The 16,078-nt window shown below is 38.8% G+C and overlaps 1 protein-coding gene across 1 annotated transcript in view; it reads left to right on the top strand.

Moving 5' to 3' along the window:
- RAPGEF4 (Rap guanine nucleotide exchange factor 4) overlaps positions 1–16,078 on the top strand; it is a gene marked incomplete at its 5' end in the record, with an annotated part of 149,789 nt that overhangs the window by 62,601 nt on the left and 71,110 nt on the right. The window contains 2 exon segments of the mRNA XM_082055080.1: positions 7,331–7,403; positions 8,452–8,516. Of these exon segments, the coding sequence (XP_081911206.1) occupies positions 7,331–7,403; positions 8,452–8,516 (138 nt within the window).

Below are 16,078 nucleotides of genomic sequence, written 5' to 3'. Positions count from 1 at the left end.
GCTTCTTGGCTTAGGTGTTGTAAATATGAAAATATGAAAATCAAAGTTGCGGATCAGATCACCATTTGGAAGGGAAGAAAAGAAGCTGTCTGCCAACAACACATAAAGCCACTGCTGCACACAGTGTCAACGTAAGGCCAATGTGTCATTTAAGTTGCATTTACAATCTATTTTTAGGATTTAAGTACTGCACAGACCTTGTGGTGACCTTACAGAGTTTCTTGACGGAGGAGCTTGACTTCAGCCCTCGGTCACTGCACAGTCTGTGCTGGGAGGTTTGCAGCTTTTCTCAGTCTCGGTGGTACATACCTAGTTCCATATACACTTCTTCAGGTGAAGCCATTTTCATAATATTAATGCAAAGATATGTTGGCTACGTCTATCAGGCCTTCTGTATTTGCAAGGTGGCAATCTCAGGGTGGAACTATAACTTGGTTTAGAGACTCTTGCTGACTTCTCTAGTACACAATCCTTGTTGTATGTTGCTGCAATTACAGAATTTACCACTCTATCAAAGCACTTTACAGACTTAAATGTGTTCCTGGTGTGACCTTTTGTCTCAGCTGAAGCTCTGCTCCAGAAAAATGCTCAAGGTCAGTTCAGGGAGGCACAGCACATGGAAGAAATAGTGTAGGAGGCAGCTCATTGCTGCCCAGGTGAGCAGCTGAACAAGGCCCAGCCTCATCCTGGCTTTGCGTCTCGTATTACCCGTCTCTGCTCTTCCTCGTACACTTGCATAGCACACCCAGACTGAGCTCACCTGAAAGACCACATCTTTGCTTCTCCCCTCATTAAAATAGCATATCTGAAAATGACATATGGCTGCCTGAGGATAGGAAGAAGTATTTTGTGCCCATAACTTTTGGAAATTGTTCTTGGGACAGGTTTCCCTTGCGCATGACCCATGAGATGATGCCAGACTTAGCTTGATCTAAGTGCTGTCAGTGTAGGTTTAAAGGTTGGCTGTAGTGGTAAGAAAAATTGTGTTAAATAGTAATAGTAATAGTTAAATTTCTTAGTAGTTCTGCTCTTTGTTTTTGAAACATATCTGATGGCTTTGCTAATAAAGATGCATGTTTACAGTTGTCAGCATTGCAGAACAGTTACAGAGGAGTGAGGTTCTCTTCTGCCACTTGCATCATTCAGAAAATTTCATCTCAGATGTGATTTGCTGCCTCTCTTCTAAAGGTGATAATGAAAGGGGGAAAAAGGAGAGCACAGCTTGATTTTCTGATCTTGTACTGAGTTTGAAGCACTGCTGCTGACAGTCATCATCATCATCTGATTTTGAAGTGAACAAATTCAACACAGATATCACTGTGAAAAAGTAAATATGGACTTGTATAATGCTCTTCTTCAGTCACTTTTGATAACTTGAATTTCACATTAAAGGCAGTTAATTTGTTATATTTTTCTCCTGTGCATACATTTTCTGTTCTGTGGTTCCACAAGTGTAGTAAAAGAAAACATATACACAGATGGACTGTTTGTTCTTCTTTGTTTTCTTTGTCCTCTTTTTAGTCTATGCAGTCTTTTCCACCCCTCCCAAACAAGTCTGTCTCCACCCAACTGCATTTCCTGAGTGGATTCCTCTAGGAGACAGAATCGGAGGGCTGCATGATGTCATTTCTATATTTAAATTAGATGGAGCAGAATAGGCTGTGTAATTTGTTTAATAATTGCTCATGCTCTAATTTCCTTGGATTTGATTTTTTGCAGTGCAGTCTTATCTTCAGGTTTCTATCTGGTAGCCAAGTCTGCTATTTGGCACGATTTCAGGGAGCTGGGTGCGTTTTTGTTTTCAACTAAAACTAAAGGGGATTCTGTGACCAAGAAAATTCTGCACACAGAGCTTTTCAAGCACGATAAACTGATTTAAGTGGGAATGTGACAGAATAATATGTGCCTCAAAAACAAAGAGATCAAGTAAAATCTAAAGCGTAGTTGATTAGAGCCATGCAGAAACATTCAGAAGATGGTAAATAGGGAAATAAATGGAAAAAAAGCAGATTCATCTGCTGTTATATAAATTGTACTAATTCTGGGATCAGGATTCAGCAATTTCAGTACAGGCACTTCCTGTACTTATTTTATCTAAATATGACTAAATGGTACTTCACTTCTGCTATTTCAGGCCATGTCTATCTCATTGTAATGACTTGATAGACTGACGCATACAAAACAATCACTGTTCAGTAAGTCATGGTAAGATCTTCACATGGTTTATTTTCTATTTTTCCACAATACATAAATATATGTTTTTGCTATTGTAGAATTATTTTTTCCTAATTAGTCTTTATCCTTTCCTTTAGAAATACCTCAGTTCTGTTCTCTTACGTGTACTGTGAGAGACAGTGAATACATATATCTTCTGTGAATGACAAACTCAAGTGTTGAGTAATATGCAGGACACTTGGTGTTTTAGAGTGAAGCACCAGCTTCAAGCAGTGATTCACTTTCCAGTGTTGAAGAGCCGTGGGTCAGATCCTTTTTGTGATATTGAGTTAAGCGTCGTTGACCTGAAATGTATAGAATTTTCTGATTGAGCTTGTTTAGAAGAAGTACACTTATTAATTTATAAGCATACTAAGAAGACAGTATCTGAAATCAGAATTATGCCAGTCTTTTGTGGGTTTCGGCACACACTATTGGGCAATAGCAAGTGCGTTGTTTGGTTTCCCCTTTGAATAAGATAAAACAACTATGAACATGACTATCTGTGTTTGTTTGGTTGTTTTTTTAATTCTGTAAGAACATTAGGCACTTTTCCTGGAAAACACTAACAGAGAGTAGGTAGATGACCTGAGATTTTACCTTTCAGTTAGTTCAGTAAAGAGCAATATTTGGAGTGTCAGATCTAAAAGCAAAGCTGATCTAAACTTTGAGATAGCAATCTCTGCTTGGTTTGGCGGGTGAAAAGAGGGTCCAGAGATCCTCAGAGGCTTTTTCACATCTCCCCTTATTGTTCTGGAGAAAAGAGAGGAGGGATGCACCCTTGTGAGTAATGCTCACGAGGGAATCCTTCATTGCCAGAATGGCACGACTGGCTCAGCCAACTTAGAGGAAGAACAGAGTTGTACTCAGATCATCACTGATCAATTATTTATTATCAAAAGGAAATAGAGAAGCTGGCCCACATTGCCAGGCTACAGCATATATTGCCCAAGAGAAACATTAGATGAGTACAGCCAGCTAGTACGGGAGGATTGCAGAACTCAGGTAATAGCCAAAATGACAGCATCGAATAAAATAGTTACACAAGGCTCTGAAAAACATGTGGAAAGAGCACCTTGATGTTTGGCCTAGGATTTCTACAACACAGATGAATTATTTTATGTTACTCCCAAATCTGCAAGCAATGCAGGCTCTGCCTTGTCACCTTCTCTGCTGCCAGTGGTAGGCAGAAGAGGGAGCAGAAGTGCATTTGGTCAAAAGTGACTCTGTGGGTTGTAATTGTGAGCAGAGGAGAAAGAGAGAGATTCAACCAAGCACAGGTTGTGGTCTACAAAACCTTCTCCAGTGTTACAGGACACTTCCTATAACAGTATCTGGCCACATGTAGGTTTACCTTGAGAAGGGGAAACATCAGAAGCCGGACTTGATTCCCGAGTGCTACAAACCATCACTACCTGGGTCCTTTATTATACGGCCCATCAGATACTCTTTGCTGACTGTGGAACTGCTGCACTTGGGAGATTATCTGATGTGGAACCTACATTCAAAGCTCTTTTTTGCTCCTTCTTTCCCTTTAAAGAGGCATTAGCTCTTCAGTACTTGCAGTAGAAGGGACTAGAAGATGTATTTTATATACCTTATATACGCTAGAAAAAAATGTAGGAAATTTAGAGACAGCTTGCATCAGAATTATAGTAAGTGCCTTTCTAAACATTTGCATGTAAAAATATACCCAATTATGTTCACAGAGTAGAATTAAATCTGTTGTCTTCATGAAAACCTCTGAGACTAACTGCAGCTAACTGCAAGTAAAGCCTAAATAAGAGCATGCAAAGGAACATGCTGAAAAACCTGTCAATGAGTGGCCTTAAAAACTGTTGGTATGAAAATTCACCCACAGCACCTCCCCAGTACGGCACGTGTGTGATTCTCTTTCTTCCTCTTCTCCCATCCCCAACTGTTCCTTGTCAGCTCTCATATGCTTTAGGCTATAGCAGTGGCTGAAAAGGTCGTGTTAATTTTTGCCCCTGCAAGGACCTGAGGCGGTCAGTAACTGGAAGAAAAAATCACTGTCTTTATTACTTGTGCTGTCAGATTAGATGCAGGAAGTGTCTGATCTTTAAGCTGTTGCATGATTGAGTTTATAAATTGGTAGGAAACTGAAGACAGAGTGAATAGGTCACTGAGTGTAGTTTTAAAACCTGCTGTCATGTTGGATTTACAGAACTTGAAGACTTCTGGTAATAAACAAGCTTATGGTGATTTGATAGCTATTGTTGTCTTCCATAAGCAAAGCCTTTCCAGAGTTCATGCCACCAATGGAATACACTTTCAAAAGCCTTTTGTAAATATTTAGTCTTTTAATCTTCAGGATGATTTTAAATACCACCTACCAGTGCAATTTAACTTATTGCATTTTCTTTTCATTTACAGACATTATAGTAACGAGATAGGTCTCACAGTCAGTGTTGTTTTCCTCATTATCTCAGCTTTGAGAGATCTCATACCTGGAACTCGATTACTCCATCTGATACTGTGAAGCTTTATGTAGTTACTTACATCTGCCTTTGCATACTTAGGTTTTTCCAGCAAACAGTGTTCCCTGACCACTTGACAAAGAAGAGTCCCTTGACATTTAATTTGGCTGATGAAGTGATGCAATTTTAGGTGTGAATTATACCTCTTTTGTCAGCCTGCACCCCATCGAGGTATCTTCATGGAAGACCATGTGTAGGCAGCCATATTAACCATCCCTCCAGATACCCAGGTATAGAAGGTATTTTCATTTACACAGAGGTCCCCTGGAGGAGTCTGAACAACTGAGCTCTCTAAGGGCGCGTCTTGAATTAGTGCCTCTTCTGGTAATGCTGCCTGGACTCCTTGGCAGGCAGCGCTGCCCGTGGGGCGGGCTGGGTCACACTCCCTAGACTCATCCCATGGCAGGGTGGCACCTTCAAGGGGAGGGTGACAGAGCTGAAGGCCTTGGCATCTGTGCTCTTCTTCCTGCTGGCCTTTGGCATCCTGGGCATAAAGTGGGGCTGAATGGGGTTAGGTGCCTCCTTTCAAGTGTTGTATGCAATTCTGGCTTATTCTACCTGTAGGTATTTTGTTAAGCTGGGCCCCCACATCTTTTGGAAATTGTGTGGTGTGTTCTATGTTTTGTTTCATGAGAAGAATAATCAGTAAAAATACTAGAGAATTAATCAGAAGGGAAACGGCCATGCAGTGTGTGCCGACTGTGAACATGGTATAGGAAACAAAAGAGAAAATTACTGTCTTCTTACCATTCAAGTTCTTTATCAAGGTGGATTAAATGTAGACTAATAATGTATTTCTGGGAAAATGCTATTTTGGGAAAAACAGAACAAAGAAGTTAATATCATCTGAATGGTGAGGAAGAAGAAAGGAAAAAAAAAAAAACACTATAAAATTTGATTTTATCGTATCCCAAATGGAACATTTCAATTTTCCATTTCAAAATCACATTTTGAGATGAAATTCAGTACAAGGTAGAACAAAATGTTTATCTACTCTGTGAATGAAATGGTACTTCAACCACTTGCGACATGTTTTTCTTTTTTTCATTTAGCCAACCAAAATGAGTTTTTCTCTTGTTTTATGTGTGTGATTTAATTGTTGAACAGAGAATATAATTATTTCTCGTATTCTTCCTCTCACTGAGTTCCAGGCATAGGTCTGAATGGAGTGTATAGGAAAGTGAATGGTTTTGGAAAGAAAACAGGAGAGGTTTATCCTCAAATGAAGTAGCATTTACTTTGTGTGAATGACCAGGGATATAACATAGTTTTGCTGCTACGAGTTTACAGCTGGATTATGAGTGAGATTTAAATAATATGTTACTAAGCTTTAGGATGTAATGGCTTGTCTAAAAATAGGATTGGATTATTAAGATTAATGTAATCTTTATAGCTTTTGTTATTTAGAATGCAAGACACTCAGTCTTTAGTGCTAGAATTTTCATATCCATTTCCAAGAAAAATAAATGTTAAAATGATAATTCAAGCATCTGTTAAAATCCAGCAGACAACATTTTAAAAGTGAGTGCATCCAAACAGCTCCATAGAGCAAAGGATGAAACTTTTAAATTAAAATCGTACTTTGAGAGTCGTTTTCTGTCTCATGATGTGTACTTAGCTGAAACCTACGTGAAGTTCAGTGGGCTGCTTGTTCAGGCTGAGCTCACTGAACACCCTAAGGACCGCTTGACACAGTTTATTTACACTGATCATCAGCATCCCTGTTGCACAAGCTTGTTTTCTGACAGTTCCAAAAGGGAATTATAATTGTTTACCCTTAAGCATGACAGCAATATCGTATGATTGATAACAAAAATGTCTTGCTTATTCATTGAATGATTTTTGTATGATAAAAGGACATTTTTTCCCCCCACTTTGGTTTCATTTTTTAGCTTCTGTGAATTTCTTAAGCCCTAGACAGAGCTTTGAACCTTATTGATCATGTCACCAGCATTCACTGAAGAAAAATACCAGTTACTGACATCAGTTACAATTATGTAGTTTATGGTGATAGAAAGGACATTATTTTTGCAGTTACAAAGTTTCATCTGATAATACAGTTTTTGTGTGTGTGTGTATACAGAACCTGGGTTTGTGTGTTTCATAACCTTGTAGTTTCTGAAAACCAAACTTAGTGTGTTGGAATTTAATGTTTAGAGTTTTCAGGCTAAATCCTGTGCATTTCAAATCTGACACCAAAATTGTAGTGGCACATGATTCTCATGAATCCTTAGTTAGCAGCCTTGTCTCCATCCCTACAATAAAGTAGCTGCCGAGCTTGAGTTCAGCTGAGTAGTGTAATTTCAAATGAGCTTTAAAACAGCCTTTAGGGGAAATCACACAACCAAGTACAGTATTCTTTTATTAGAACTCTCAAAGTCATGCTTTGGCGAAGATGGAGGGAGCTGGTTTAGCACAACTTTTAATAAAATAAAGCAGTGTGCTCCAGTCAAGAAAGCAGGCCTGGTAGCATGGAGAGCAGATAGATCTGACTGCCTCAGATTGTCCATGTGCGTGTGACACACAAGGCAGCAGACACATGAATGTAAATATCACATCATCTGTTGAACGGCTTTATACATCTGTACCTGACTGAATGTGCCATTGCTGTCTTTCAGAAATATCGACAGTATATGTCTGGACTTCTCACTCCTCCTTATGGTGTTATGGAAACTGGCTCCAACAATGACAGTAAGTATGAGAAAATGGACATCAGGTGTTATAAAAAAGAGAGAAGAGAAGAAAGGGGAAGATTTAAGTCCTCTGTTTTGGGGTGTTGGAATGATGATGTTAAATTCAATTCAATATTAATACTGCGTGTAGTAGGAGGTACTTTGGAACTTGCCTAACTGCATTGCCAACTGGAAAAGGTGTACACAGAGCTGTACACAAATTGCACTATGAGCCAGGCCTGTTGGCTAAAGCATACTGTCTGATGTCATGGAACATTTACCTGGTTATAGCTGTTACCTGAATTCCATGGAAGACAGCCATAAATCCTGCTAGTAAAATACATATAACAAACTGGCTTATTTTGTTTTAGTTAGGATGGGCTGCACAGCTTGCCTGGGAACCTGGGTTAGTGCTTGGGCAGACAGCCTGCAGTGAACATGCTGCTGTCTGGCCTTAGTTACATAGCTAAATAAGTCTGGGCATGTCTCTGCCTCATGAGAACCTGTCAAACTGTGGGATAGTGCTCTAGACATGAATGTAAGGGCAGCCTTTGGAACTCATCACCTCTGTAGATCAAAGTACTCTTACTTAGTTACCGGAAGATTATTTCGATGCCAACCAGGACAATCTGATGTCTAGAAATTGCATCTGCAAATTTTGTCCCATATGTTATGTGCTCAATATGTTCTATTTGTGAGACCATAGCATGGCAATGCTAGTTGGTGCAAACTCAATGTCGCATTTGACTTCCAGGTACTAAAACACAGGTAACATTAAATGAAAAAATATAAATAATTCCTGTATACATCAAGTATTAAGTTGTGAGAAAGTACTAGGTCTAGCAAACTGTTTGTAGTATTTACACAAGTTAGCTTTTTGTATTATTTTGTGTTCACAAGAGAAAACTTTCATCTGAATCAATCTGTTTTCCTCTTTAAAAATCAGAGATTAATCTGTATGTTATTAAAGTATTGAACCCTCCAGTTCCCTATTCTATTAATAAATACCTCCACTGTTACTTAAAGAATGTACAGTATATATTTATTTTCTGTATTCTTTTTCTTAGGAATGCCAGATAAGGACAGTATGTCAAGCAGTGCTCTTTGCCAAGTTTCTAAAAATTGTAATAAGGTAAATCACAGCTAGCTTTGCCTTAGTTTCTCTTGTGCAGTTGGGGGATTTGGTAATGAAAAATACTAAAGTACAGCATTAAATTGAAAAGAACAAGGTGCAAATGTGAAACATGGGGTTGATGCATTTACTATGGTATACAAATTATAAGAACGCTTTAGACATTGTATGATGTAACTAGAGAATGCAGCTAGTTCATGATCAGCATTATTGGAACGTGTACTGCTGCCAAAGTGTGTATTACAATCTAGTTGTCCTATCTTTTCAGAAATGTGCTGAGGGTAAGGAAGAAAAACAGCAGTGTGACAAGACCAGTGCATAGCCAGTGGATCATAAAATAAATAATTAAATTCTATTTTAAGGCTTAACTAATGCATAGGTATTGTTCTGGTCCTTTACTCAGGGTGGATTTTCTCTTGTGTTCAGAGAGCAGCTTTACATCCCAGTTCCTCATTGTAGAATAGTTCTGTACCTTGAGTCTCACCAGATGAGGACCCATGTGAAAGAACTGATGAATATTTCTATGATAGGTTGAAAGTAATTATAACAGTGGGAAGAAATAGTATCAGGCTTTGCTGTAAAGATTAATAACTTCTAGTTGTTTTTTTTTTAATGGCAGGAGTAGACAAGTTACAGTAATAAACAGATGCTTGGATGCCTTCTTTCTGGACATAGGAATTTAATTGAATGCATTTATGTGATGTCTTTAAAAGGTTAAAGGTATTTTCTTACACAAAAAAATCTCTTGACAGCAGATAAAGACAATGAATATTTTAGCGTATTTCCTTAATGCGAAAATAACTACTTCCACCTCTCCCTGTCTGTCTGTCCTGCTTCCTCAAGGGTACTGACCTTTCTTAATTGTCACGTTCAGCCTTTATTAAGTGTATGAACGTAACAGTATGCAGTTCCTTTTTCTAGAGTCGTATTTGCTAATGCTGTACTACTTCCTGACGCAGTCTTATCCTGTATGAAAATAAAAATTTTTCCATGCACTGAGTAATAATTCTTAGATACTTAGATAGCACCTTTCGTTCTGTAAGCATTTTTACAAAGTCTCAGTGCTTCTCTAAGATGCTGCGTTTCAGTGCTACACTTGGAGTTAAACCAGATCAGGGTGTTGCTTGACCGCTCAGTGAAAGCACCAGGTGTAGAAACTAAACAAAAAGATGTTGTATTTTCTGAGGCAGATAGAGATAACAAGGTAAAAACATCTGTCTTTCCTAGAAGGCGATCTCACCCCAGTACTAGGCAGTGATGCTCAGCTAAGGATGGTATACACTTTCAGGTACAAGGTATTTTAGAAACTGAGTGAAGCTTAGTGATTAATACTGCTGCCAATATCTGGGCTTTTGTGGCACAGCAGGACTCTTCCTGCACCATGTAATGTTCACCTGGGTAGGAGACAGAACTTGTCTGGGGCAGGCTCAAACTGTCCAGTGGCTTTTACCGGATTAAGGGCCTTTGCAAGCCATATAAACTTCCTTTCCAAGACAAATGTATAAAACAGACATCCTTCTCCCTCTCACACCATACACTTCTCTGTGGAGAGAAGCTGAGACAGTAAATATGTGTGACAAACACTTGTCACCTTGTGTCATCCTGGAGGAGCTCAGACAGTCCTATGACAAATGTGGCAGAAGAACCTGGGCAGCATAGAAATGGTTCATGAATCCTAGTTCTGCGTTTTTGCCATATGGCCAGAGTTCTCTCTAATTATGTTAAGTGAAAGGTAAGTGCAGCAGAGATGAATACTCAAGTATTTTGTTTACTGCATGCAGGCTGCATTCCCGCAATTTGAAACTGTACAAGTATTATAGTGCTTCCTCAACACATTGATCTTCATGCCCTGTAGTCAGTTTTGAATGATCAGAGCGATACTGGGACTGCAGGGCCAAATTCCCAGAATTGTTGCCAGCTACTCAAAACACAAAATAACAGGGTAATAGAAAACAGCCCCTTGTTTATAGCTTTTGTATACTTTGCTTATTTTAGGGTGATGTATGGCTGTTAAAATGACATCAGAGAAGAGCATTCATCCAGGGAATGGGGAGTGTTTGCAGGACATCTTTAGACTACTTTATATCTTTAGATGGTCAGAATAATGCCTGTGGGACTGGCAGCACATACAGTTCAGAGAGGCCTGGAGGCTCCTCTGTAATGTCCAGGAAAAGACTGAGAAAGGAACTTACTGAGATTCAGAGAAAGGTCCTCAAAATCTTTGATAGGTTAAGAAAACCTTACACTCTTAACAGAAGGACATAACGTAACGTCTTCAGTAGTTTTGATAATAATGATGAATTTATCTCAGAGGGGATGGTGGGAGGCCTGTCATTTTAATTTTCCAGGGAAGTTTATTACTATAAATAATTTGCTTCAAATGAAATTCAATATATTCCACTCTTGAAATTTGAAATGCATGTTTTTCTCTTTTAGCCTGTGCTGAGTCTTTTACAAGCACTGTAATAGATTTTCCATATTTGCTAATTGTTTGAGTTTCATCTTCATAGCTTAATTGTTTTCTCCTGTCACATCTGTTAGTTTTTGATGAGTAATGAAAGATTTTTCTTTTAATGCATGCCTTGAAATTTTCTCACCGTATGTGGATGCTTCGTTTTCCTAGTTCATTAAAATCTATTAAAAAATTGTATTTGGAGAAGGCAGCAAAGAGATTTTTCTTTTACCAAACATGAATTCATTTGCATTTAGGGTTACATTACTGCGCATCATTTAATGCAATGTAGCAGTTAAATTGAGCATAAAATACTGAGCTGGAGTATGCTACTGGCCTCAGTTATATTTTAGGGAAGGGAACAAAGTTGATTTAAAGCTATTTTACGTAAGGGAAAATAACACAAGTTCGGTCTCTTTAACTAGTCAGTCTAATATCTGTACACCAGTCTCTCTAGCTCTAGTTTTCAAAAGTTCTCATGGGGTAGAGTTGGATATAGCTGGATCTGTGAGATGAATGTAACCCTAAGGCCAAAATGACAAAATCAATAATAATTTCAAATACATTTTTGGAAGAGATACGGAGGGGTACTTAGAAGGCAGGGGAGGTTGGTTTCCAGCGCGCAAGCAGAATAGGCAGTGGTTCTGTTTCCATATATTACCAGCAGAGCTGGCAGCAGGGTTGCACGGCGCTTCACACTGCAAGATCCTGTTCGTGCAATTTGGCCACTTTTTCACTGTTTACGCTGAATTTGCCATGCTGAGAGTATGCGTCTGGCTGATTTTTAAATTGAAATAGATCAAACCTCTCTGACATTGAGGCTGGGGGAAAATACATAGCACATATATAATAGCTTTTCCCAGTGGCACATAAGCAATCCTGTCCTTTGGACCAGGAGCTCGACATTTGGGGCTTGTCCTGGCAGTAAGGAGTGCCATTTATGACCTCCTACAACATAAACTGTGTTGTTAATCCTTGAAAAATCTCAGCTGCAACTGGCTCGCTAGAGGCTCATCGCAGTTTAACTGCAAGCTCGTGCACACAGGCTGTGCACTTTGCATGTGCAGAATTCCCACACAGTTCGTCTTTGGTGCTGGGCTGCTTGGGCATTTCTGTGTCGATGCTTAACGGTGTGGGTTTGCTTGTAATCGCTCACTCTAGTTGCTAGAGCAACATTTTGATTGTTACAAAGCCAGACACTAACTGAAAAACACAGTTGTCTCCCCTGTGCTGTTACACCCTCTACTGGTGCCCAAGTAGAAAATGTGTAAAGAAATAGCCCATTCTTCTCTGGTGACATGAGGTATAAGATAGTTTTAAATAAGAAGGTGTTGCAAAAATGAGTTGTAGAAACACAGGAATGGATGTGAGTAAGAATAGATGACAGACCCATCAAGAGCATGAAGCTCCACTCTGCTATGAAGTGTGGTGCTGATCAGTAAATACCTTAAACTCCTTTGCAAACTGTGGATGCTGTGCCTAAGAGACCATAGGAATGATCTACAGAAAGAACAGAAATCAGTGATTAATAACAACTATTCTATTTACTCAAGTATTTGACAGTTTAAAAGTCCTAGCCCTGCTAGTCATTGAAGCTGAAGTTTTATATTGTTTTCTGTAACGGAATCTCCATATTGCAGTTTGGTAAAAGAACCCCCACATTCTTGGGGAACTACAGACACGCACAAATTCTGCTTGAAAGGAAGGCTGAGAAATTAAGTGCTTAAAAGCAGAGAATTTCAAGAATGGAGGCTGGCTGAGCAGTGTTAATGAGCTCCTCTTATCCCTATTTGTTATGCTGCGTACTTCAATTCTTTATGTTTATTATGGTACAGACTTTGATTACCTGCTCACATATATTTTTCCTGTGACACACTCAATTAAAACAACATCTCACCTCAAAAACTGTGCTGGCTTTCTTTTTGCACAAGTTAATCTCTGACTGTTTAAAACCTACATAAATTTGCGCCTTCTTCATTGAAAACATACATTCTGAAAGGGGGAAAGTGCTTCTTCATCTCCTTTGTACTGAGGAAACCATACTGAACAGAGCAGATATAATCAGATTAAGTTGTTCTAGTTCATACAGTCATTCTTTCCGTTGGGTGAAGAATGTATCCTATTTTCTGAAATCTTTCTCATGCTTTATTTCCATTTTGTTCCCTATATTGTCTTTAGGTTTCTATTGTGATAAATAATTGCAGGAGCTCCCCCTATTGCACGAAGTAATATTTAAAAAATGCAGGGAATGAGTTCGTGAAGCTTACAGGCTGAGATGTCCCCTTTATGCTTTTTGTGTAATGACTCTGAATCCTCTAGGCTAGGAGCTTATTGGAAGTGAGTTGTTGGAAGGTATTTTGTATAGCAAAGATTCTATAGGATGTGCTGAAATACTCCTCTGAAAGTCACCTTATCATCCATCTTCTTCCCTGGTTAATTTGATGGGATAAAATGTAGATTCCTTCTCTTTACTGAATTTTCAATAAGGCTTAGGTGCAGTGCTGATTTTTATGCATTTAAATAAGTGGACTGATTGTGAAAACACGATTTGCTATTTTATCAACTCTAAATGCATTTAATGAAATTATATTGGAAAGATCTTTCAGTTGACAAAGACATAATCTAAGTGTTAATCCTCAAAATGCTGCAATTTTCAACATTGCCAGGCAAATGAATATTCACTTATTTCAGTTTTCAAGCACTTAAATATAGCTCTGGGCATTTGAAACTATATTGTTTGTAAAGATGACATTACTATTCACTAGATGGAGCCTTGAAGAGCCCATACAAGACACCAGTAATAATCATGTTCATTCACCATGTTAGCTACTCTGGCAATAAACACAATAATTTTACTTCTGATTTCCCTATATTTCAATTTACTTTTCCCAGATGACTGAGAAGAAAGCTTATCTTTTAACATATTCAGTAGATTGTCAAATGTGGAATTTGATAGAGCATTAGCAGAATGCTAAGGGAAATGTTTCACAGACTCCTGAAATTCTGAGCCTACAAGAAAGAATAGATGAGGAAAGCAGGCGGTGTTCTAGCAAGTTTATGGATGGAACGACAAGGTGTTTGTTTGGAAGTGGTAACCTCTCCAACATTCACGTGAAAACTGATAACAGAACTGATTTCCTATGTGGATGGTTTATATAACTGCCCAGTGACTTATCTACATTAATTCCTGTCCTCTTGCCTTCTATTCCAGAGTCAGTTCTCCTATACAATGTTAGCTTAGGGTTAAAAAAAAAAAAATCCCTTTTATTTTCTATTTTTGAAGTGGTTGCATAAAAGCACTACATGCAAATATTTCTAAATAATGTCTTCATGCAGTCCTAACTGTACCAATTACTTTTAGGCTGCTATGATATTTTGGCACCAGTTTCACATGTATGAAAGTAATTTGTTTAGAGGTCTGTTCAGGTTCTTCATTTTGCTCTAAGTGGAAGTACTCAGGGTTCAATTATTATCACAGCCTGTAATGATCTGGCTAGTGCAGAGCCTGTGCATACAGTCCCTGGCAGTGAGTCTCATGGTGACAGCATATGGCAGAAGAGATAACAAAGGCAGAAGTGTGAGATGCGTAGGAGTCTGTGAAAAATACATTTTTCGTATGTTAGGAATGAACCTCATGAAAAATGTGAAGGTCTTTTATGTGTCATCAGAGCTCTTTAATGTAAATAAAATTGTTAGTAGGTCTGCTGGTTTACGTAAGTGGGCTTTGCATAAACTAAATTCTTGCAGAACCACCAGGGAAGGTTTTGGTACATCGCTATCTCCAGTTCCAGCCATATGGAGATGACACACAACTGTAGGCTTCCCCTCCAAATGCCAGTGGGATTAGTGATGTCTCAAAGAAAAGCCTGCACCATCCCATCTTCTGTCATCCAGTTCAGCTACCTGGTAATCTATGAAATATCTATGACTCATGATTTAATTTTGTACCCTGAATTCTGGAGACCCCAACGGCAATTTCTCTTGGCAACAGTTTCTTCTGCTGTACCTAATCACACAACTGAGCTCAAATCTGGCCAATACAGGACTAGCCAGAGTAGTCCCAATATGAAACCTGCAGATGTGATAAGTGACTCTCATTTGATCTATTACTATACATGAATGAGTAGCATTGTGGAGAGAAAGAACAGAATCCTTGGTCCAGGTTGCTGTGTATTTACCATTGTATGTCTCAAAATAACTTAGTCTCTCTCTCCAGTGCATACCTGATCCAGTTCAAGGATCCCTGGTCCTTGAAGCTCTTGCATGAACTTGTCAGGAAAAATATGGTCCCTTCTTTCTACTATGAGGAGTTTTCATTGTGGTGGTTCTAAGGACAGCTTTAAGGATAAACAGAGCTGTCTACAATGATGGTGAGATTGGTAAGAGATGGAAGCAAGACTTCTCTTGGTAGATGAATTAAACTTCTTACAGAAAAGGGCAGAATTTTGCAACCTGCAGATCCTAAAGTAATATTCTTGTTTTAAACTTTACCCTCATTTTCTAAGAGAAATAACGATAGAGGATTAAATATCTGCAACTGTATTTCAGTTTTAAAACATAAGCAAATTGCCACATTTATCTTGGGAGAAGATGAATAATGGTAAAAATAGTGAATAGTGTCCAACACCACGGTTGAATTGTCAGCACCTGAAGACAGAGCCTCCCTTTCCTGAGACAGCTGCAAAGCATTCCAGAAGCAACCACTGCCATTTGCTCAGGAGTGCAACTGAGCTTGGAAAAGTGTGTCTGCATCTGTGTCCTCCTTTAAGTGTTGCAGTGACTTTCTGAGTAGTTATGAAAGATCCAAATCAGAGTAATGTGGGTTTTATCATGAGGCAGGAGTGAAAAGATGAAGAATGAGAAGTACAGGGGAAAGAAAGAGAGAGAGAGAGAGAGAGGGAGACCTCCTTGGTTACCAGCAGAACAGTCCATATACTCAAGTCAATGTTAAGCTATGTGAGTTTTTAGTTCCGTGACTCTTACATCTGAGTATTGATATGTGTGATCTCCACAGTTTTTGTCTGAGTGAAGAGTCCCCTCAAGCAGTTGTTGTTGTTATTTTGGTGCTCTCCACTCCTCTTGCTTCTTAAAAATTTTTATGTCAGCCTTT

Source organism: Streptopelia decaocto, assembly GCF_964273445.1.
Source record: "Streptopelia decaocto genome assembly, chromosome: 6".
In the NCBI taxonomy this organism is placed as follows: domain Eukaryota; kingdom Metazoa; phylum Chordata; class Aves; order Columbiformes; family Columbidae; genus Streptopelia; species Streptopelia decaocto.
Note: the sequence above shows the minus strand (reverse complement) of the source record. Positions and strands in the feature narration are given on the sequence as shown.